Genomic DNA, 24496 nt, shown 5'->3' with positions numbered 1-24496 from the left:
CTGGCTTAATTATATAGGGGAATTTTTTTGAATAACCTTATATGTCATTTGTACCGTCATTTATTTATGAGGAATCCCACAATTGTACTGAATAATTAAAAAATTAATTTTATCCTAGGCTTATTTCATTCAAGATATGCAAAGTCTCTCTCTCTCTCTCTCTCTCTATATATATATATATATATATATATATATATTAATCTATATATTGTAAGCCATGGATTGTTTAAGACCTTCTGTGAATTCCTTATTAAATATTCTGTATATCTTGATTACCACTGAGTTTTTAAAGTTATCTTTTGAGTAATTGTAAGCAGAACATGATTCACAATAGTGCTTACTGCTTTTCTGAATCCATTAATCTCCTGAGTGACATATATATATATATATATATATATGTATATGAATTATATTAACTACTTCATCTACATTTGAATACAAAATTACTTAAATTGGTGATAGAAAGCATTCTTTAGGAGGTAAGAGTGACGTGATGATTCTCTTCTTAGTTTAGTCAAATTGAGTTTAATATTAGTTTGTTTTGTGCTTATAATCAGAGGTATGTTTCCTAAAGCTTAGATTTAAGATCAAACTTCCCTATGGATATTGGATCATATCATATTGATATTATAAGATTTTCTTAATTTGTGCACGGTGATGAAACAAATTTAAAATAATCACAGTAATAAAGAAAATTGGACATTTCTGAGTTATATGAATGAATTTCTCACCCTTTTTGAAACACTCTTATGATTTATTAAATTCATAAGTTCTTAGCACTTCTCTTAAAAAGGCCAACCATTAAAAAATATAAAACACAGATTTTTTCAAAATAGTATCTGCAATCGTAATTTTATATATATACATGCATATACAACACAGTGCCAGTAGTAATAACTAAATCTTTTTATATGCCAGTATTATTTTAAATAGACTATAAGTTTAATTTTAAAATGAGCTATTTTCATAATTTTTTTTACATAGAAATCATTTGTTTAGCATAAGTAAATATAAATCCAAATATTTACATTTTCAGTTGAAGAGGGACGGGTCAAATATGTTTGCAAGTCATCAAAATATGTTCCCCTAAAATATAATGCAGGCAGTTCTCACCTTAAAATGCTTTATGATCATTGGTTGCAAGTAAACAGCAACACAGTGGGTTCACTTAGATCAAGATATAGATCTCAGATAGTTTAATTTTCTTAGCTCATATCATATGCCACTATTATGCTAAGAGCCCACCTCTTTAACTCATTCTAGAGAAGACAAAGCATGTTGATTGATACTTACCAAAAGTACCCACAATGAGATGCAGAAATTTCCCCCAAAGAGGGGAAAGTAGACATTGTATGGAAAACCCTCACAAATTCCCCCTATGAATCACCTCTGCTTCCACGGCACATTTTTAAGTAAGTTGTTTGGAAGAGTTGATAATGGCTTTCCTGACCTTGGACAAGGATTTCAACAGAGCTGGGTTCAGAGCTGCTGAAATTGTAATTTCCAGTAAAGCTGCTGCATTCTAAATTGCTTGTCCTTTTACTGTGTGACTATGGACCACAAACTCAGAAAGAACCTCTATTTTCTCATCTATAAAATGGAGATGTAAAAACTTCCCTCTTTGTGTCACTCAGTTCTGGTGGTGATCATATAACATTTCTAAAAGTGCTATAAAAAGTGAAAAAAGCATAGTACACATATAAATATACAAGGGATAAAAGAGGTACAACTAGGGAAAAGCTATGAAAAACACACGCCCAACCCATTCTTCTTTTAAGTATTGAGACATAGTTCTGATACTACCGAGAAAGATACAATCTTTTTATGATTGTTCTGATCAAGAAACAAAGAATTAAGGCTCACCTACCTTAAACACAAAAATTACAAATTCAATCAGGTTTATTATTTTTATTCTAAGAATCGGGTTATTTCTGGGTTCCTCATTGGGGTAGGAGTTGAGTGTAGAGTGGCTTTGGAAACAGGTAGAATTGAGTTTGCTTTGAGATAGAGGAGATGGGAGAGTGTGATAATGACTGGCATTTATTGAACATTCTATACATTCTGAGCCCTTTATATGCCTTATCTCTTGTAATACTCAAAATAACCTCCCAAAATAGTAGCTTTATATTTTTTTACATGTATGGAAATTGAGGTGATATCTATGAATAACTTGTCAAGTAGGTGAGAAACTAGTTTTCAAACCCAGAGATCCAGCTCTTATCCTCAAAGCAGAAGATACCTGTTCTCCTTTCTCTTAATACTTCTTCTGCCAAAGATAAGAAGTGAAAGGAAAGGTGAAAGCACTCAGTTTTCAGGGATGCTCTTTTAAATATGTGTGTATATGTGCACACTACCTAGTAAACAGACATAATTCCATAATTGGCAATAGTGTATATGTCCAGTTCAGTAGTTTCATCACTTTCTGGCACTCAGACTTGTTATAATTTTCTGAATTGGCTGATGCAGGTTAGTAATTGGTAGAAGAAAAGAAATGAGGTAAACTTCAGTGATATCTCTATTGTTAGAAAGCTCTGCTACAATTTGATGCTCATAACTTTTAGTTCCAGAAAGATGTAGTCCAAGGGGTCAATACCATTTTTTTTTGGAGATACAGCTATTGACTCTAGTGGGAGTGACAGAAGTTACTTAGGTTCCCCTGAAACATTTTTTGTCATTCTGCTCAAGAAGTACACATTTCTGCATCCAACTGTGGTCCACTTAGGAAGAAACTTGATGTACTTAATTTTGGCGGAGTAAAAAGTACTGCATTGAACAAATGATAAAACTATATTTTTATATGTTTTAAACTCTATTTCATTAAGCTCTGGTAATTCCAGATATGGTTTATATGCTGCCAACCTACTTTCTGCTCATGTTTTGTACATGAATTCATTTGTATTATGAGAATACTGAAACTGATTACTATATTTCCATTAATTTTCCCCATATTTGGAATTTTAAGAAATGTTATGCTTAGACATCTGAGAACTACTCTCACTATAGGCAAAAATAATTGTGCCATTCATTAGTCAGAAATTCTATAAAACATATCATTGTGAAAGATTTATAAGTATCCTCCAGATTGTAGTTGATTGATTTTTATAAGTTACTTTTGAGAGAAAACTGTTACTCGCCCGGATTAATTAAATTGAGTAAATTCTAATGGAAAAGTTTAGCCTGTATCCTTAGATACTGCATTTTCCACTGAGACAGATTATGCAAAGGAGCATTATAAACGCACTAAAATCTGACATTTGAAAGAATTTGTTATGGCCCATTATTTCATCTAACAATGAAAATGTGGAGGCAGCAAACGTGAATAAATCAATAAATTAGCTTTTGCTACCGCAGCCATGTTTTTGGTTTATTCAACTCTGCAGTTAATGCATTGTGAAAGAAACAATATCATTTTGAGTGATTTATAAAAATGTTTTTCTTATTATATCATTTCATTGTTTATAGCTTTTAACAGCTGTAACATACTGATTCTGGTGTTTTGAAAACATAAATACATCTTCCTGCCTGATATACTCTGTTTCTTATGATATTCACTATGTCTGAATAAATGTATTATTATTTTCAGGTGGGAAAGGTGGAAAAAAGAAGAAAAATAAAAACTCTTCTAAAGCACAGAAAAACAATGGATCAACCTGGGCCAATGTTCCGCTACCTCCTCCCCCAGTCCAGCCCCTTCCTGGTACAGAGCTGGAACACTATGCAGTGGAACTGCAAGAAAATGGGTAAAAATATCTCATATACCAGCAAAATGCCCAGGGCTATCCTCCTTTCTCTGTTATGCATTTTTGTCTTGATACTGTGTCGTCTTCCTGTTTTCCCTGCTGCCTTCCCAACCTGTTCATTGCTCCCCCACCCCTTTTATTGTTTGCCCCATCTATATATTTTTAGCTGATAAATACAACACAGTACATATTGAGGACGTAGAATCCTTGGCCATCAAGTGCCTTAGATTGTCTGCAATCATGATAATGCAGCCTCCATTTATAATATTGCTTGTTAGTTTGAAAGCAAGTAACCCAGAGCTCTGTGAACTAAAGAGGCACTCCTGAGAAGGGCTGAAAAGGAAATTAAAATAACCTTCTTCATCATCCCTCGCATTTCTCTAATGACTTGATGTCTGGCCATAGCAGGTCGCCCACTGTTGAGCTCCATCACAATGGGATAATTGTAGGGATCTGGCCAGTGGGTAGGACTTTAATCATCAGCTTTGATGGGAATTTAGGGGTCCGAACAATAAAGGAGGTTCAAGCCAATGCACACTCTGTAACAAAACCTTTTAAGTTAGAAAATTTCCTTTAAGAGTTTTAAGTTAAGTGACCAGCTTCCTTATTCTTTCCCAAACATCTCACAAGAATTAGTTTGCTTTCCTCTGTTAGTTTAAGTGTTAATTGATTTTGAAGTAGAAAGACATTGATACTGTTTATTTTTTAATCCAAAAAAAATAGCTAGTCAGAAGAAACATAGTCTCTTTTTCTATTTTAATAATTCTAAGTGCTCTGTCTTCCTCACAATTTGCTTTTGACTGAAACTGAAAAATGCAGAATAGAGGCAGTTTTTTATTCCAAGTTTTCCTTTATTTAGAAGTATTTAGGTATTAAAATATCTCAGTTTATTTAAATAATGGTTTTATTTCCTATCTTGTTTTACATAAAGATCACATGCACATGCTTATAATTTTTCTCCATCTCCTTTTTTCTTACATAACTGCTGTCTTTGAGGTCTCCAGATTAATTTTCCTAACTAGAACTTTCTTTATCACATTTGCTTCTGAAGAAAGATTCCATTTGCTTTTTCTTACAGTTACCTAATATATATACACATATACTCTATATATTCATTATATACACAGATAGATAGATAGATGGGCATGCATATATATAAATAAGCATACCTCCATATTTTTTCTCTATATCTTTCTTTCCCTCCAAAGGGCTTCATTTGCTTTTGTGAGATTGTAGTTCCCATATATATGCATGTCATTTTTATTGTACTTTTGTTAAAACGTTCACACCTGAAATGGGAAGTTAAAAGTATACCTTCTTTCTCTGACTTTTTTAAAAACAAAATTTTGCCCATGATCTTATGTAATACATATCAATAATAAAATATGTTAGTGTCACACAATTCCTAGGCAGGGAAGCAGGGAACAGCGGTGTGTATTTCACAAGAAAATATTATTACAGGGCTTAGAAAAATGCATTTTAAAGGCTGTAATTAGAAAATAAGAAAATAGAACTTGTAAACTGGGGAGAGAAAAGTAGTGTTGTTAAACATTTATAAACATAAAGTCTTGAACTCAGTGTAAATATTGTAGGTAATTTGGAATCTTGATTAGTAGATTTGAGATGACAATGAGTTTGTCCATCTCTTGTTCTTATTAATATTTTTGTATTTTCTAATGTGAAAACCTTATAATACTGAAAAAAGATTTTTAAATATTTTCTATATACTCTGCTCTTCATGATATTAACTTTGAGCTTTTTTTTTTTTTTTTTTTTTTTTTTTTTTGCGGTATGCGGGCCTCTCACTGTTGTGGCCTCTCCTGTTGCGGAGCACAGGCTCCGGACGCGCAGGCTCAGCGGTCATAGCTCACGGGCCCAGCTGCTCCGCGACATGTGGGATCTTCCCGGACCGGGGCGCGAACCCGCGTCCCCTGCATCGGCAGGCGGACTCTCAACCACTGCGCCACCAAGGAAGCCCTAACTTTGAGCTTTTATAGAATAGTTTATATGCCTTGATTTGAAACTTATGCAAATTTAAAGTTTTCTTGAAGTAGAAACAACAAAAAAACTTTAGAAGTCACCTGTTTTTAATAATTTTTATTTCTAACAAACAAGGATTCAGCAATTGTACTTCTTATGGTGATATGTAGATTTTGCTTTTGTTGTTTTAGTATATCATAATAGAGACCTTATTCAACATACATTATTTTTTTTTAAGTACATAAGAACTGTTAAGCCCAGTGCCAGAAAGGAAAGCAAAAGAGATGAAAGAAACAAAAACACAATTAATAAGGAGGATGTGATCCCTGATTTAGGAAACTCACAGAATTCAGAGGTAGAGACCAGAAACCACACACACACACACACACACACACACACACACACACACACACACACTATTTTGTATGGCGAGCCCTAGCTAAGCAATGTGTACAAAATAATAACTTGCATACAGAAAGGGATAACCATGTATGCCAGATAAAGCTGGGGCAAGCCTATAGAAGTTGAGTTTTGACGTGAATCTTGAATCACTTATTCACAAATAATAGTACCCAGTGTTGGGTGTCTATTGGGTGCCAGGCTCTGAGCCAGAAGCAAAAAGGACAAAGATAATGAGAAGTAGTCCCTAACATAAAGTAATCTCCACATCAGAATAGATTTCTTACCAATGAGTACAACAAAATATTACTAATGTCACTATTTGCCGTGCAGATGGAGAGAAATTTTCTTAGCCAAAGGCATAAAATAGAAATAAAATGAAAGATGAGGAAAAAAAGGAATAGTTCCATTAGTTTTCCTTTAGTACTTCCTACTCTTCCTTTGAAACCCCACCCTATTCTAGTTAAGGTTACTTACCTTTCCTTTATTTGTCATTATTCTTTAAACTTACTTCTCTATTGTAATACTCATCACATTGCATTCTAGTTGCTTGTCTATGTCTTTCTGCCATATGAGGTTTGTTGAGCTTGAAACATGCACAGGATAGAAGATAATTTGAGAAGGTGTCGTGAGGCCAGTTGTGAAGTCTTGTATGTCTTAGAGGAATTCTGATCTTTGGGTATAGAAGATGGATTGGAGGACATGAGGCTAGGGCAGGTAGATAATGTATGGGATTTTGCAGCAGAAAGGCCAATACCATGAAAATGATAAGAGAATAAAATAAGGCAATGGCAGCGGGATGGAGAGAGAGGGATAGATTTTAGAAATGTATCTAGCCCAGAATAATCACAATCTTGAAAAGATTGTCTTTTGCTTTTTATTACAATGTTTAATATTGTTTCTAAGAGCTTAGATATCATCAATTTTCTTTCTTGGCCTTTCTTGAGCTATTTTTCCCCCACAATACTAAATATCAAAAGTTATCAAATCATTGTCCTAATAGACAATGATTTGTTAATTCAGTACTATATCAACAATGGTAAATGTTCTCTCTCATCAATATGCCTCTCTCAGCTAGACAAAAATGTATCAAAATGTTTGTTCTTAGCTATAAATATAATGTATTTTAATGTAATCATATGATGCTAGGAAGAATTCAGTAGTAATTCAATAGAAAACTAATGCTTTGTTTTGCTATTGCAATTAGAAATTGGCAGGCTTTCGTGGTTGTTGAACTTTATTGTATTTTTATTAGTAGTTTGGTGTTTGTATCTGGCCTTTCACAAGTTAGTTCACATGCAACATTGATTTGCTGCCATCCTGCTTATTATTCACCAGGCAAGACAGATAATATGATGCCTCATATTTCACTGACAGGAAGTCAAAGAACAAAAGCTTCTCTAGGAAACGTTGGCCAAAAGACCTTTGGATTGGCATTAGAATCATTTTCACAGTCTTTTTTAGGTTACTACAAGAAAAAGTTGAATTTTCATCGCTCAAATAAGATATACATCTGTAAATATGAAGGAAACTCTAAAACCAGAACTATGCTTTACATAACATTCATAGAGTCATCTATTACTTTCTTGCCCTTCTTCAGAAACTGCACAAAACCTAAGTATCTGTTGTTCTGGAATGAATTAAGACATGAATACCTCAGAGGTGATGCACAGTTCTCGCCATCATATGATTTGCACCGTACCCCAAATTTCTTTGACCTGTTCTCTCATGTTCTTCACCTAGACTTTCTTTTATCCCCCTCCCTCTATTTTCCACTTCTTGCACAAACGACTGAGATGAATCCATGGATTTTTCTTAGTTCTGCTTCTGTTCCACAGGGGGACAGAGTTTGCTCACTACTGTTCTAGATTGTAGAAAAGACTTGGCAGAATTGATGATAAACACCCATTCTAGTTAAATGGAATAGCAATTAGAATATTTTTTAGTCATTTTGTACATTATGCAATGTAATTGTATAATGTTAAAACTCATATTTTATGGTAGGCTCTCCTTTGCCTGATGGTATTTGAATAATAAATAAATGAGTTGAGTAAAACTAATTACAATTTTTTATGTTACCTTAACACATGATATATGTACCATTACTTACTCCTTTTCTTATGTTCTGTATGTATTTTCATTCCATATGTGTATTCCCTTTGAATTATTTGAAGTAAGAATAGTTTACTACTTATAAGGTAGGGAAATTTTAGGAGATAATTGCCTACTTCCATTTGAAAGATTGAATATATAAATGTTCTTTCTTTGTTCAAAGGTAGGACATCCCTGACAATAGTCTATGTAAGCAAGGAAAGTACATGTACTAGTTTATAGAATAAAATTGTGCTATTTTGTAACAAGTTTATGAAATAAATTTAATTATAACTATTGATGAAGTATAACAGGATGCATATTCCATATTGAAAATGGGCAGTTTTTTAAAAAAATTAGGCTACTTATACATATTTTTGTTTGACTTAATAATATAGCATTTAAAGTTAAGTAAGTTAAGGAAAGAAACCTAAGCATTCTTAATAATAAGCAGTTTGTGAGTTTTCATTTCAAATCAATAAATATGCTTATCATATACTATTTTTAAGGTATTATGTCAGATGTGGCCAAACAGGAATAGTTCAATGTCATTATGTTAATGTAGCTTAAATCCACTTGAGGAAAAAATACTATTAACATGTGAAAGGTTAAATACTAAAATAAATTGGACAACGGTTACAGAAATCAACATTGGAAATAGCAGAAGACAGTGTATAATCAATTTTTAAGTAAATGTGCAAAAATATTATCAGTGCAAGTTCAGAAGAGTTATATATCAGTGCTATTTGGCCTCATCAGGGAAATCTTTATAAAAGATATGGGATTTAGCCTGTAGCTTGAAGGATTTGTAAGAGTAAGCTAGGTGAAATTGGAGGAGTCTAGCTTATTTGAAATAAGTTGAATTCTTTAAACTAATGCACCAGGATGGAAAAGTACAAAGAAAGGAGGAAACAAACCAATTTCTTTTGAGCAGGAGATTCTTGTTGAGAAACTGAAGAAAACATCTGAAAAGGTAGGTTGAGGCTTTGACACATTTAATGGACAGAACAGAGTAAAGTGAAGTGAATGTTTTATTCCAAGAGTTCTGATGTTTTCATAGACAGAAAGTGTAAGTGATGTGCAAGATTGATTAGAAGATGGGGAAAATTAAAAGCAATGAATCCAACTGGGATAGTCGTTATGAACCTTTTACACCACAGACTCTTATCTTTGAATGAAATCTAACTGTGATCTCCAACATAAAAAACATTAAAAATGCCATCGTTTTAGAGCAATATATTTTCTCGGGTCACACTGGTACTTATATAGCCAAGAAATGGGAATACAAGTTTAACTGTTGATATTTTCTAATATATAAAAGTGGTTATTTGTAACAAATAAAGTGTGCCTGATACTAAAATGTAAAAGACATTTCAGGAGAGATATTATCAGATTATACAGGGCTTCTGAAACAAAGTATTCAGTTTGCAACTCATCGAGGTAGAAGATTATTCAGGTACCCTCAACAAGAGATGAAAATTTAACAGCCAAAGATGTCATCACACTCTGTATGAAACCTCTCAGTGACTATCCATCACCCACAGGCAAAATTCCAAACTCTTCCTTGGGGCTGATGAAGCCCTTCATGATCTAGCACATACTCACCTCTCCTGCCTCATCTATAACCAACCTTCTCTATTTGCCAGCTGTTACCAGTTAGAAAGCTGAGTTCTTCAAATACTTTAAATTTTCTCTTCCTCTGGGCCCTCTCATGTGTTACCTAGAATATCCCCTTTTTCAGTGGTCGGCAGAGCCTCACCCAAGCCCCAAACTAATTTCAGCCTCCCTGCTTTATTCTTTTTTTTTTTTTTTTTTTTTTTTTTTTTTATGCGTTACGCGGGCCTCTCACTGTTGTGGCCTCTCCCGTTGCGGAGCACAGGCTCCGGACGCGCAGGCTCAGCGGCCATGGCTCACGGGCCCAGCCGCTCCGCGGCATGTGGGATCTTCCCAGACCGGGGCACGAACCCGTGTCCCCTGCATCGGCAGGCGGACTCTCAACCACTGCGCCACCAGGGAAGCCCTGCTTTATTCTTATAATACTTGGTATCTTTGATTATTTGCTACATATCAGTCTGCCCCACCGGATTTTATGCTCTATAAAAAGATCCAGTTACCTGACACATGTTGGTCAAATCAAAGGATGATAACTTGAGGAGTTTTAAATAGACTTTATTTTTTTAGGTCTGTTGTAGGTTAACAGCAAAACTGAGCAAAAAAATACATAATTTCCCAATTTCCCATGCCTCCACACATGCATAGCCTCTGCCACTATCAACAGCTCCCACCAAAGTGGTACATTTGTTAAACTGATGAAACTACATTGCCACATAATTCTCACCCAACATTCATGGTTTACTTTACGGTTCACTCGTGGTGTCGTACATTCTGTGTGCCGATGTACAAAGAAAAACTGGATGAGTGTATAATGACATGTATCCACCATTATAGTATCATCCAGAGTAGTTTCACTGTTGTAAAAATCCTCTGTGCTCAGTCTGTTCATCCCTCCCTCCCCTTAACCTCTGGCAACCACTGATCTTTTTACTGTCTTCATAGTTTTGCCTTTTCTAAAATGTCATATAGTTGGAATCATACAGTATGTAGCCTTTTCAGGTTGGCTTCTTTCACTTGGGTAATGTGCATTTAAGATTCCTCCATGTCTTATCATGGCTTGATCGTGCATTTTTTTTTAGCACTGAATAATATTCCATTATCTGGATACGCCACGAGTTATTTACTCATTCACCTACTGAAAGACATCTTTGTTGCTTCAAAGTTTCACTAATTATAAACAAAGCTGCTATAAACATCCATGTATAGGCTTTTTGACAAATTCATTTTTAAACAGGATAATTGGAAAGACACGCCAGTGAAACTATTCAAGAATCATCTGGACATTTACAAATTAGTGTTTTGTAAGGGACATCAAGACTAGATATATATATTTGTAATATTCATTCTATTTTCAGTTTCTGTAATAGAAACCTATATGCTAGATACTGTAATAGGTGCTGGAAATGCAAAGTGGAGAATTACAGAGTTCTCGAGTTAAGGATCTCATAGAATAGTGGGGAAAAAGAGACGTGAGACAAATAATTCCAGTATAACATGGGGAGTGCACAGTATAAGTATTATGGAGTTGTAATCAGTTCCATATGGTGGGAGCAGAGAAGGCTCACAAAACTGAGGACATTTGACTTGAACCTTGAAGGAGAAGCAGGAGCTCAGAGTCACATGATTTGAGAGTAGTCATATACAGACCCAGAGATTAAAAAAACATAGAGTAGGCTGGTGTTGGGGAAATAATGGGAAATTAAGCTAGAATGATAGGCTGATGAGATGGGGAAATATCTTTTTTTAGTCCTTGCTAATGGGTTTGAACTTTTTCTTATATTAGCAATATCACTAATAATTTAAGCATAGGTGTGATGTGAAAGAAGATTTTAGAAATATAATCCGATTGCCTGTATGGAAGATATAGAAGGGATGATGATGACATTCCAAGAGACTAGGAAAGCTAATGCGCTGGTTCATCCCAGAAGGAGATTGATCTGTGATCGTGGGAGTAGAGGTGAAGTGTAGAATAAAGACTTGGGGGATATTTAAGAGGTTGACTTTATAGGACAATTACATCTAATAAAATTGCTTATCTTATCCTTAAGTCTTTTAAAAGTGCATTGGGATCTATTTGATTTAAGAAAATAATAGCATGACAGAAATGTGTAAATAAAAATGCTACTGATTTTGTGTCACAATTAAAGCATTTTGGATTAATTTTCTATGTTCCCTAACCAGAATCCCTAAAACATGCTGTTTTTAAAATTGTTGTTTTTCTTTTTAATATATATTTTATAGGATTAGGTTTTAAACTTCTGTTTCTATAGGTTTGAGATGTTGAGATACAAGGAGACATCAGTTTCTAATGAAAATATTAAGAAAATTAAGACAGTTGAAAGGCTATTGAATACATTTTGTGGCACGAAGTCTTAATGATTGACATGTCATATGGATTGAAAGGTTGGCATAGATCTAGAATAAGAGTAAATAAAATTATCAAACACTTCTTAAATGAATATTGGCATATTCTTTTGGTGCACAAGAATGAACAAGAGAAGAAAGTAGTTAAATCTACAAGCACTAAATTCATTAATTGTCTTTAATTGGAAATTTGGTTTTTCTACGTCAGTAACTTTGTTGGGAAGTTATTGCCTTTTGTGACTGTCGGGGTAACAATTAGCTAAAAAGATCTTTTAAGAATAAATTGAGATCTTGAGATAACCGATGTACTTATGATTAGAAATTAGATAACAGCCAGGTGATTTACTATAGTAGTGCCAACAACCAGAAATCAGGAGGAAATAAACTGGGAGAACATCTTAGATGCTACTGTGGTTGCCATTCATTGCCAGTGTAATTGTGTGTGTGTGTGTGTGTGTGTGTGTGTGTGTGCCTAAGTGTTAATGTGCTTTTTTTCCTCATTTAATTTCAGCTATGACAGTGATAGCTGGTGCCCACCATTACCAGTACAAACTTATTTACACCAGGGTATGGAAGATGAACTGGAAGAAGATGATGATCGTGTCCCAACACCTCCTGTCCGAGGCGTGGCTTCTTCCCCTGCCATTTCCTTTGGACAGCAGTCCACTGCAACTCTAACTCCCTCCCCACGGGAAGAGATGCAGCCCATGCTGCAGGCTCACCTGGATGAGTTGACAAGGGCCTATCAGTTTGATATAGCAAAGCAAACATGGTAAATATCTTCATGAGGTCAGGGGACCCATGCTTTCAACACATGGATAGAGGAAACGTTCTTTCACATTAAATTCACAAGAGAGTCTCACTGAACTTTACAGCTGGGGTTAGAAATGCTTTTGTACAACTCCTTCATCATCCAGATAAGGAAATTGACTGAAGAAATGTTAAATAATTTGACCAAAGTAACACAGCTAATTAGAGTGAATTGGAGCAAGAACTCAGATCTGCTGAATTTCAGGCTCAAGTACTTTTGGCTACACCAGAATCTTTTCTAATTTACAGTTTAGCTTCAATTAGCTTATCCTTGAACTCACTTCCAACACCATAATGAAGGACTCTTTTTAGATTCTTCAAAGTGCCTGTGATTAATTCTGTATGTGGTTGTGAATATGTAAATGTAAGCTTCTGCAAATCACATATGGTCCGTGTCAGTTATTAAAAGACCTTCTTTGGGCTGAACTAAATGAGACAGAAAAGAACAACAATGTTAGTAACAGTAAACGCACACACACACAAAAGAGCCCCTAGAATAAATTACAAATCCCAAATTCCTTTTTTTCTCATTGATTCATAAACTTTCATAAGGTATAGATGGCAGTCTGCTGATGTATCCTGTGAAAAATATGACAGGAATACAAGTGGAACCAACTCTCACAGTTCTGTGCAGTTATTTTTTTCTTATTTTCTCCCCCTTCTCCCAAACAGTAACATATAAGTTTGACTCCTAAAAATGAAATCTCAGTAACATACCTCTGATTATCTTATGTTGATTTACGTCCTATGCTTGAAGTTAAAGTTTTATGAAAGAACCTTAGCTTCTTTTTTGGTAGTTTTACCTACTGGGATAAGCTGATAATGAGATGTCTTATTCTCAGTGTTAATGAACTATGTGTTTTAAAAATACAACTAAATATATAAAGAGATACTCAAACCAGGAATATCATTTAAAGCTTATCACAAACATAGGTTCTTTTTTTAGAACCAGAGGTTCTTGAACATTTTCTCAATCATCAGATGTTTTTCCAAAGGTCAAAGACATTTTACTGGTAAACAGTATTATTTTGCATCAGTCTGCTTTATAGAATACAACTATTGAAGTTGCAGCCAGCTGCTTTGAGAGCCAGAGGATTTCTTTCAAGTTACTTAAATGAAGCCCTGCATATTAGTCCTTTAAAGCACAGATTCTAGCTTGGAGGTTCTCAACGCTGCCTGTGTTTTGGAATCATCTGGATAGCCTGGATGCATAGGCCCAACCCCAGATATTCTGATTGCTTGGTCTGGGATTTGACTAGGGTCAGCCAAGGCTGGACCACTGCCACTGCCACTCCTTACTAACTGTATGACAATGGGCAATTCGCTTAACACTTCTGTGATTCAGTCCCCCATTTGTAAAATGATGATGGTAGTAGGAATTGACTCATCTACAAAGTGAGAGGGCAGTCCCCCAAGACCACCCTCACTTCTGACACTATGTACAAGTTTGGAGAGTCCCCAAGACTACCCCCAGGTTCAAGAATCGCTAGAAGGAGCCACAGAACTCACTGAAAGCTATTATACTTGAAGTTATAGCTTATTATAGTGAAAAGATACAGATTCAAATCAGCCAAGAGAAGAAATGCGTGGGAGAAAGGCTAGGAAATTCCGAAGACGGATCTTCCATTTGTCCTCTCCCAGTGGAGTACTGAAAAGCACAATTTCTCAGCAATGCAGTGTGACGATATGGGTCAACCAGGGAAACTCACATGAGCCTTGAGTTTCGGAGTCTTTACTGGGGGGTCTGTCACATAGATGTGGTTGACTATCTGCATGGCTGACCAGGGTCTATGGCCCCTCCAGAAGGTGAGCTGATATCCTGTGACTCGAAGTTCCCTCCATAAATCATATAGTTAAGACTTTCTGGAGGAGCCTCTGGCCTCCAAGCAAAGACATTTTATCAGACAGGATGTTCTAGAGCTTAGAGATTAGCTCTCAGGAGTACAAGGCAAAAGTCTAACTTCTCTTTGGGCAAGGTCAAATTCTTTATTTCACACCATTGTTTTTGGGAGAATTAAATGAGTTTACACTTGTATAGTACTTAGTAAATTATCTAGCCACGTTATAGCTGTTATTATTCAGGGGCTTGGGTTTTCACCTGAGTTGTTTATTGCTGTCTTTCCACTCTTAGAGCCCCACTTAGTGAGTGCTCTATAGACACTTGCTGAATGAGTGAACAAACTAGTTTTCGTCCACCTGCCCCAAGTACCCACAGAGCACACCCTGCTTCTCTCTCTGAGTATGCTTCTGTTAATCCAACAGTCCTCCAGAATGCCATGCTGATGGCCCGTGTAGGAGGTATGAGTCTTCATGTGCTCGCACAGGACCTTGCCCTACTAGGATGGCAGTGCCAGCCCATCTGGGCCGCACATCGACATCACAGGAGGAGTATTTAAAAATGATAATTCCAGGCTTCACCTCCAGGGATTCTGTTCCTATTGACACATGAAGTGCAGAACACAGTGCCTGTTACTAGAAGATACTTAAAAATGTTACGTACCCTTTTCCTGTTCATCTCCTAATTCTCCTGAATTCAAGGAATACACTTTCACCACTCAGTGTGTCTTGGTTCCATCAAGAGGTGTCAGCAGTGCTGTAGGACTAGAGTGTTGGTCTGTTCGATCCTTCTCAGGACCAAAGTGAAAATTATTAGACAAGAATGGCTCATGTATATAAATATCACTTTATATTCTCATACTCATGACTTGACTCACTCCATCCCTGCTTCACAAACAGAATTTGAGGTTACACTTAGAGCAAGATGTTGCCATCAACACTCAAGATTTTCTGTGAAAGCATTAGTTAGGAAATGACTTCCTGACTTTCCAATGGATGAGCTGTGATGAATGCCAGATAATAAATGGGACCTCAAATGCCTTATCTATTAAATTAAAAATGTGGGCCTGATGATATTGAGGTAGCTTCCAGAACTAATATCTTAGGTTTTTTTTAACATTAAAAGGTCTAGAATCTTGTTAATATTGGAGTTGGTTACAGGTCCAAGAATGCAGTTGGGAGAAGAATATTAAACAAATTCTGGAAAAATGAAATATTTTCCCCATAAATGCAAATATTAAAGAAAATCTTGTATCTTTAATTCAAAAACTAACCATAAAAATGCATAAATCGCCCTTAAATCCAGTGGTCTTTTAAGTATTTTATATCAAGGCAAAAAAAAAAAAAGACAAATGTGTCCAAACATGCTATATTCCCTCTATAATGACAGTAACAAATAACAGACTTACTTTCCTTCAGCATTTTATGGTTTAGAAAAAACTCCTAAGTAGTCACGAAACGAGCTGACTGGACTCTAGTGTCCAGCTCTGCATTTTACTAGCCATGTTATTTGAAACTTAAGTCACTTAAATTTGAACCTCCCTTTAAAAAATTCTGAAAGAGAGGTGATAATACCAGTTCTGTCTACTTCCCAAGGTTGCAATTAGAGTTATTCATTCATTGCATCTGGTTTATTTGGCACACCTACTGTTCTAAACACAGAGTGCTGAGATGAATCTTTTCTGCCTTTGAGGTGTTTAAGACTTTGGTGGCTAAGACAGATGCAAAAATATTAGCTAGAGCAAAAAGTAGCCATTCCTCCCCAGTTTAACCTAAACTCGTTAAAGTGGAAACAATCACCCAGCCTGATTCCTGGGGGATCGTGCAGGAGGAAAGCCTCGTAAGGCAGCGAATGGGCCATGGTTGGAGGGAGAAGGTGTTGGTATTAGATTTTCATGTGACATCTTTTCTTCATAAGGGCCAGCAGGTGACGTGGGTTACACAGGCTGAGTAGAACTTTGACACAAAACTGGGAATGTAATTGTATTCTTTTTGGACCCCAAAAAAATCAGCTTTAAATAGATATGTGTGATGAATATTCCTATTCTCCTTCGGGTGATTTATTTGCTCAAAAATGCTGGGTCTGTACTCTTTTTCCTCTGTGTATCGTCCCGTAAATACCCATAGAAGAGTGTAATAGTCTATACTGTTGTTACTGTTTTGGCAAGTCATGTATACGTAGACCATTGTCTCTGCTGAAATGTAAGAAATCATAGTAAGCTCCAGAATTAGTTAAAGGAAAGCAAGAAAACAAAATTAGTTACCACAGCAGCCTGTTTCATTCTAATTACAATTTTGTGGAACGCTAACCAGTACTTTTTTTTTTCCTTCCCTTGTGAATCCTAGGCATGTTCAAAGCAATAATCAACCTCCGCAGCCCCCGGTTCCACCATTAGGTTATATGTCCGGAGCTTTGATTTCCGATTTGGAAACAGATGTTCCAGATGAAGATGCTGATGATGAAGAGGAAGCTTTAGAAATCCCCAGGCCCCTGAGAGCACTGGAACAGACGCCCGGATCCAGTACGGACAATCTAGACAGCTCTGTGACAGGTAATGGAACTGATTTAATAGGAATAAGTGACCCATTTGTAATATTAAAATGCATCGAAAGTCAAATACTTTCTTATGTAAGATTTATTCCACTCCATCTATTTCTTTAACATTTTTAATATGTTAATATTAAACACAAAATTCAAAAAGGATTTGGAAATACTTTTGCTTTGCTGCAAAAATGATAAGAAAAATTCATGAATTTTAAAAAGCTTTAAAGACATGAAAGAAAACTCAGTTATATCCAGGGCTTTCATGAAAAGTTCACTCTACTGGGGAAACAAGTCTATTACATAAAAAACCTTGACTTTTAAAAATGATATATTTTGTATATCAGGAGCAACATACAAAGTGAATGCAATCTTAAAATGCTTCTTGATATTTCACTCCGTAAAATCATTCACTGGTGAAAATAAGCAACTCTTCAGAATAAGGCTTTCTAAGGTTGCACAAGGTATTATTTTTAGAGTGGAGAAAATGTATAGCGAGATAAACTATACATTTATGCATTTCATATTGTTGATCCAATAACTGCTTCTCTCCCAAGAAATAGTTATTTTTGCTGTTTACCCCTTTGACTTCCTCTGGCCTCCTTCACCAAGTGAAAGGCTGCAACTGGTATCTCCTAGGATGATCCCAGGATTGCCACCTATTTCCAAGGATTTAAATTTAGCAAATTGTATTTAAAAAAACTTAAATCCTAATATGTACACAGTGACTGTGGAGAAAAGTAAAAATTCAGTCTTTCTATTCAAGTAGGTATCCGTTCTTTGATACACGCACGCAAATGCCTCTTACGTGACTATAAAGATATAAGTGCTACAAATGTGTTGCCCATGCATGTCCTATCCTTGAGTCTTCTCTGTATACCACCCATTTCTATATTACTTTCATGACACTCTTCATTCTAGGAGTGCATTTTACCACAGTCCCATTTAATTCATTTTTCCTCCAATGGCTTCTTAATTTGCACACATTTCACACTGTGTGTTATAGTTCAAAAACACTGATGGAAATTCCTTTATGAAAGTGATGGAGAAGCATGAGTACCTACATGTTTCCTCTGCACGACTTCCTGAATTACACAATGTCATGCACAAGCCTACACTTTTCAGGTTTTCTTTTTACCTGGGGGCTGTCTGCATGCTGAGCTAATTAAGATTTAAGAAGTGCAGATAAACTGCTGTGATTTGAAATCCAGATCCGACTGAAGGTGACAGAGCACAAGTTTAAATCTTTGAATGCAGAGAGCTAACTTATTACTGCACTATTATGTTAAGCCCCTTTGCCTGAATTTCTAGCATAATCTCCTTCAGGGTAAAATCTGCATAGTTTTGCATGTCTCACTGTTGATACTGAGCTCTTTTCTATTAGGAATGCAGTAAAAATTGCAATGATAAAAGTCAGCCACAGCCTATGTAGTTCTTTTCTTAAATATTATAGTGTCAAAGATGATAAATATACCTATAAATCAGGAGAAGGCCATTTTGAACTTTTACATGCTCACCTGTTAATAACATGTTTCACTGTTAATATGACTGCAGTTAAAGACAATCTGAATTTCCCCTTGTAGCTGGTATAATGTTCGTTCCAAATGAAGCTTTTATTGGTAAGAAAAAGTCTGTTTTCCTACTTAAATTCTGTGCTTAATTACTGCCATATATAAAAACCTCAAGGTGTTTAGGTATGCATTCCACAATGAATTTATCCTATGAATAATATCTCTCCTTAGTTAGTAAAAGAAGTTGCACTCTATACCAAAGTAGCCAAGCAGGAAACTTTTTTCTTTTTTTTGTTTTTTTGGGGGATTTACAATAACTTTGTGGGGAAGGTATGATCAAAGATTTAATTTGCTTTCTAGGGTGTAAGTGTAATTTAAAGTAAATAAAAGTTAAAAGTAAATATAGTTTTTCAGAAAAAAGGATGTGTGTGTAGGGAGTGTGTGTACAGAAGAGTGTGCGTGTCTGAAAGTATAGCCTGGGTTTGTGATTATGTGTAAGGTGTGAGTGTACGTAGGAGTATGTATATGAGCATACATAGGATGTTGAGTGTAGTAGAGCATGTGTGCATGTGTGTATGTGTACCTGGGGGTGGCCCTGAGATGCATGTGTGTACGGATCAAATACTACAGAAACCAACATGCTAATGAATATTGCTCTAACGTGTTTATGTTTTCTTCAGACACTCAAGGCTAGTTTAATGGTGCTAAATGAGGTGGGCAATAAAACAGAGGCTATTTCCATTGGCTTTGTATGTTTTTAAGATGGTAAGTGCCCACGGAGAGGATTCTGATTTTTCCTCAAATTACCTTGAATTCTAAATTTGTGTGTGGTGTGAGTAAATTAGTCATCACTTTCATCTGAATTCTCTATTTTCATTTTCATGAAACTAATGACCATTTTTTTATGAAATAGAACAGTTACGTACCAGTCCTTGAAACTCTAAAGCCAACCAGAACGAAAGCCCAGCGATAGCACAAAGATGGGCTAATAAGACTGTATATAAAATTATTTAGAATTTTACTTCTGAAATATGTTGCATTCCAACAGCTGCCACATTAAGGAATATCAGCAGTTAACAAGGTACAGAGACTATTTTTGTAAAGGAATAAATATATTATTTTCAAATGTTTTCGGAAAAACTAAGTAATTTATGAGGGCCTTTAAATTTTTTGAAATAATGCTTCGTGAATGGAAAAGGACAAGAAGAGAGGAAAATATCAGTAATTCTATAACCCATAATCTCAGTGTCTTAGTCTGGTTGGTTAGTTATAACAAAATATCATAGACTAGGTGGCTTAAACAACAAACAGTGGAAAGCTGACAAGTCCACGATCAAGGTGTGGGCAGATTGGGTTTCTGGTGAGAGCCCTCTTCTTGGCTTACAGGAAGCCATCTTCTCACTGTGTCTTCACATGGCAGAGAAGGAGGCAAGCTCTCTGATCTCTTTTTATAAGGTCCCTAATCCCACTTTCATGACCTCACCCTCATGGCCTCATCTAAATCTAATTACTTCCCAAAAGCTCCACCTCAAAATACCATAACATTACGGGTTAGAGCTTCAGCATATGAATTTTAGGGGGACGTCCATAACATTCAGGCATGGAAAATGTATTTGAAAATCTGTTATTTATTGATTTCCACAACAAATATTTATTCAAAGTCTATTCCTTCCAGCCACTTGGCTAGGAATTTAGATTTGGTAATAATAGTAATAATAATAACAACAACTTGCACATATATAGCCCTTAGTACACCCAAGGCACTCTTCTAAACAGTTGCCTGTTTTTTTGTATGAGTGGCTTAGTGAGCTAAGAATGCTTCTTACATTTTTAAAGGGTTGTAAGAAAACAAGAAACCAACAAAAAGAAAAAATAAATGACAGACAGCAAAGCCTAAAATATTTAGTATATGCCACTTTGCAGGAGAAGTTTGCTGATCCCTGTTCTAAGGTTTTAACATGTATTAACTCATTTAATTGTCACAACCCTATTTTTATTCTCATTTTATAGATAAGGAAATTGAGGCACAGAGGGGTTTAAAGACTTTCTTTAAGATCACCCACCTGATAAGTGGCAGAAGAATGTTCAAAATCAATCAGCCTTACTCCAAAGACCAGTTATCATGATCCCTGCTCTGGAAATGCTCAACTGTTTTCTCATCTTTGGATTTAGCATATTTAAGAGGAAAATGATTTCCTGGTCTGTTCTTCTCTCTCCCTTTCTGTGCGTGTGCATGTATACATATATGAATAAATATATATTTATACAAATACAACACATTATTTTATCTCTGGAAACATTCATTTTTACCCCTTATACACTTAATCAAGATCAAAAATATTAAATTTTTAGATGTAACTTTTATTATTTGTTTTTCTCATATTTCATTCTATATTCAGTTATAATGACTCATGCCAACAAAATTCAACTCTCATCGGGAGTCACATTTTTATAATTTTGTTTTAATTTATACTTACAGTTTAAACCTACTTGGTTGTAATAAAGTACAAAAAATGTTCTGATTACAGCACATCACACTCTTTTTTGTCTAGAAAGTAAATATACAGGATTGTTTCAGCCTTCAGGAATATGCTTGTAATATTTCTTTCTAAATGCCAAACCCACCACTTTTGGGTAACAGGTTGGGGGAAACCTTTAATACTTTTTTCTTTGACTTCCATGGTGGGAGTCAAGGGTGAGTGTTTCCTGTATTTAATGACTCCAGCACAGGAAAGAAAAAAAAAAACAGAAGGCAATAGGAGAGAGGGCAGGAGAAAAATGTCCTGAACATGGAGTCAAGGTTCTAACTGCCTCAGTGCTCACAAAAAGTAACACTGAGAGTGAGTGCTGTTAAATGAAACAAAAGTTTCCTTGACTGCTGAACCCCACGTAAATACCCTGGTTGAAAGGAAATAGGGGCTCTATATTTTCTGTATTTTATGTCTTTGGAGGGTTTTGCTGGAAGTCCCAAAGCAGATTATTTTGAAAACAGTAAAACCTGGCAGCCTCACCACCTTACTTGACCACACAGCTTTTAAAGAATTGGCCACTTAAAAGCATGACCTGATTTCTTGCTTTTGTTGCAAAAATTTAAGGAAAATGTTTTTGTAATAAGGAAATTTCAGAGGTAATGCTAAAAATCACTAAATAATTTTCTTAGACATTCTCCACAGCTCTGAATTATTTAAAAAGAAATTAAATACACACTTCAAAATTTAACAGATAAACGTGGAATATCATATATTCAGTTTTTATCTGAGTAGAACAAATTAGCAGGTGTCATAGGTCGCAAGGAAGAGATTTTTTAATTTCTTATTTTGCTTTCCCTTTTATATTACATATTCCTTTCTCTCTGAGGAATGTAGGTGAATTGTTGTGCATTCAATATGTTTGAGTGAAAGAACTTCTAAATATTAGAAATGTTTTTCTACATCTAGGCAGAGGTCAGTATTTGGATTGATTTGTCCAAAGACACTTAGAGCTGAAGATTTTATTTAACAGATAGTTAGACAGATTGCACTTAATAGGAAGAGCTCCTGGACTAAATATTGGCTGAAAAAATGGGGGACAGCCAGGTTTTGTATCTCATAAAAATGGTAATGCAACAATTAGCAGGGTCATATTATAAAGCATACACTTTACTCTAGCTTAATGGGTCTAAGGATGAGCATCTATCAGCAAGGAAGGATTTAGCATAAAACAACATGTAAATGAATTGATGACTGATCATAAATTAATTTTAGTGCTGAAGACATAATGGAGATACAGCAAGATGCCACTTTATCATGGTATTTTACTGCTCAGTACCATTTTGCAACAGCTTAATGTCCTATCTGCAGTTCTTCCTTAACAGCTTGAATACATTTGAGATTTTTTTGGCCTTTCAGCAATTTTTAAACCTGAGAAATTTGGAAAGATGGAAGATGCAAACATGAATAAATCTGGCTATGTTACACAAATTCATTTTTCATTAAATGTTTAAATATGTATTGATTATGTTTGTGTCTATAACATGTCAAATTGGCATGGATTGCTTGTAATTTGTGAAGAATCTCTACCTTCGCAGTTTTACCTAGTTTTGGTTTCAACTTTCATGGTTATGTTTACATTTATGAAAGAAAGCCAGTTATCACAAAAATGGCTTACTTTCTAATTGATAAATCACTGTTTTTCTTTTCTTATAATCATTGTCTTTTTTTGGTAATAGTTTACATAAATCTTCAGATAATCTTTGATGTTTAAATATAAAGTAAAAGAAAGAATGGTAGCCACAGAGAGGTGAAATCAGTAATCATTAAATAAATTTTAACAATTTTACACTATGGAAGAAATTTAATATATGTTATATACTTTTTTACTCACGGTGTATTGCCAATTTTCCTTAAAAATATTTCCCGCAAATGTAGCCATTCCATGTATCATAAGTACTCCGTATCTCAAATAGAGAGAATGGGTTGTCAAACATAAAGACAGAGAAGCAAAGAGGGAAAGAAAATTTTTTTCCTTCTGTTTGTTTCCTTCTTGCCTTCCATTTTGAAGGCAAACTCAACTATATTAAGCTGAGGGCACTTGCCCCTCTTTAGTTTGTGGTGATGAGGTTTCCTATTGCCCATTATGGGCAAATCACTATGGCACACATCTCTTCAACTCTGAAGTCATCTATCTAGTTTCTTTGCTCTTACAGAGAGTGGTGAAAAAAGAACATCTTTCTATATTGACCAACACCCACTTGAAGCCATGTCATTCATCCATGCTACCCTCTCTTCCCAGGGAAGGGAAAAAAGCATGAGAGAAAACTTTGTGAATAACTGGAATTTCTGAGTAATAGTAAGGAGCATTAATGATTGAGATAAAGTCAGAGCAAAGACCCAAAGGCCGGAAAATAGTTGATTTGTTTAGGAATTGGCAAATCCGTATGTGGAAATCCTCATATGAAGGACTAGTTACATCACTGCTTTCCCCATTGTCCAAGTAATCAACAAGAGTTGACTGACCTTATATTCCTTATTTAATAAATGTTCTGGGAGTTATTTTGAGTATGTTCTTTCTGTAACTAAAGTAAGGCCATTGCTAGGAAATTACACATGGAATAGAATCCCATGCAGAATTTATACTGAATAATGAAAATATCGAAGGCATTTAATTCATTATGCCAATGTTCATTGAATTTTTACTGGGAAATGTCCCTGTACATGAGGTATTAAAATGAATAATAAATAGTTCCTAATCTCCAGAATTCCACTGTCTGTAAGAGAAAACATATATGCAACAAACACTAGTTTGTAGAGATATGATATGCTACCGTATGCATACTATTTGAAAAACACAAGAGGTAGAGAAATTGATTCTCTCTAAGACAGGGTTGAAGACGAAGTGGAGTCAGGGTGATAAAAGAGATGATATTGATTTGGACTTTGAAGTTAGGCACTGGGCAATACAGTTAGTAACAATCTAGAGGTGTGTCAAAGGAATGAGAGGCAATGGGACTGAACTGGCTATTAGAGGGAATGGGACTGGAAAGGTAGGCTGGGCTAGATATTGAAGAATCTCAAATACCTCAGTCAGTGTTTAAATGTATTGGCAAACTAGGTAAGGCTTTGAATGGAAAG

At 35.4% G+C, this 24496-nt stretch overlaps 1 protein-coding gene across 7 annotated transcripts in view; it reads left to right on the top strand.

Moving 5' to 3' along the window:
* ROBO2 (roundabout guidance receptor 2) overlaps window positions 1-24496 on the top strand; it is a 594883-nt gene that overhangs the window by 551802 nt on the left and 18585 nt on the right. For 6 of the 7 annotated variants that reach the window (XM_032630901.1, XM_032630900.1, XM_032630902.1 and 3 more), the window contains exons 22-24: window positions 3584-3740; window positions 12700-12960; window positions 17181-17386. In XM_032630901.1, coding sequence (XP_032486792.1) covers window positions 3584-3740; window positions 12700-12960; window positions 17181-17386 — 624 coding nt within the window. The remainder of the gene's footprint in view (window positions 1-3583; window positions 3741-12699; window positions 12961-17180; window positions 17387-24496) is intronic. The other variant, XM_032630899.1, reaches the window with a different exon arrangement.

Source organism: Phocoena sinus, chromosome 4 (assembly GCF_008692025.1).
Source record: "Phocoena sinus isolate mPhoSin1 chromosome 4, mPhoSin1.pri, whole genome shotgun sequence".
Lineage (NCBI taxonomy): Eukaryota > Metazoa > Chordata > Mammalia > Artiodactyla > Phocoenidae > Phocoena > Phocoena sinus.
The sequence above is the reverse complement of the archived record's forward strand: the minus strand, read 5'-3'. Positions and strand labels throughout refer to the sequence as shown.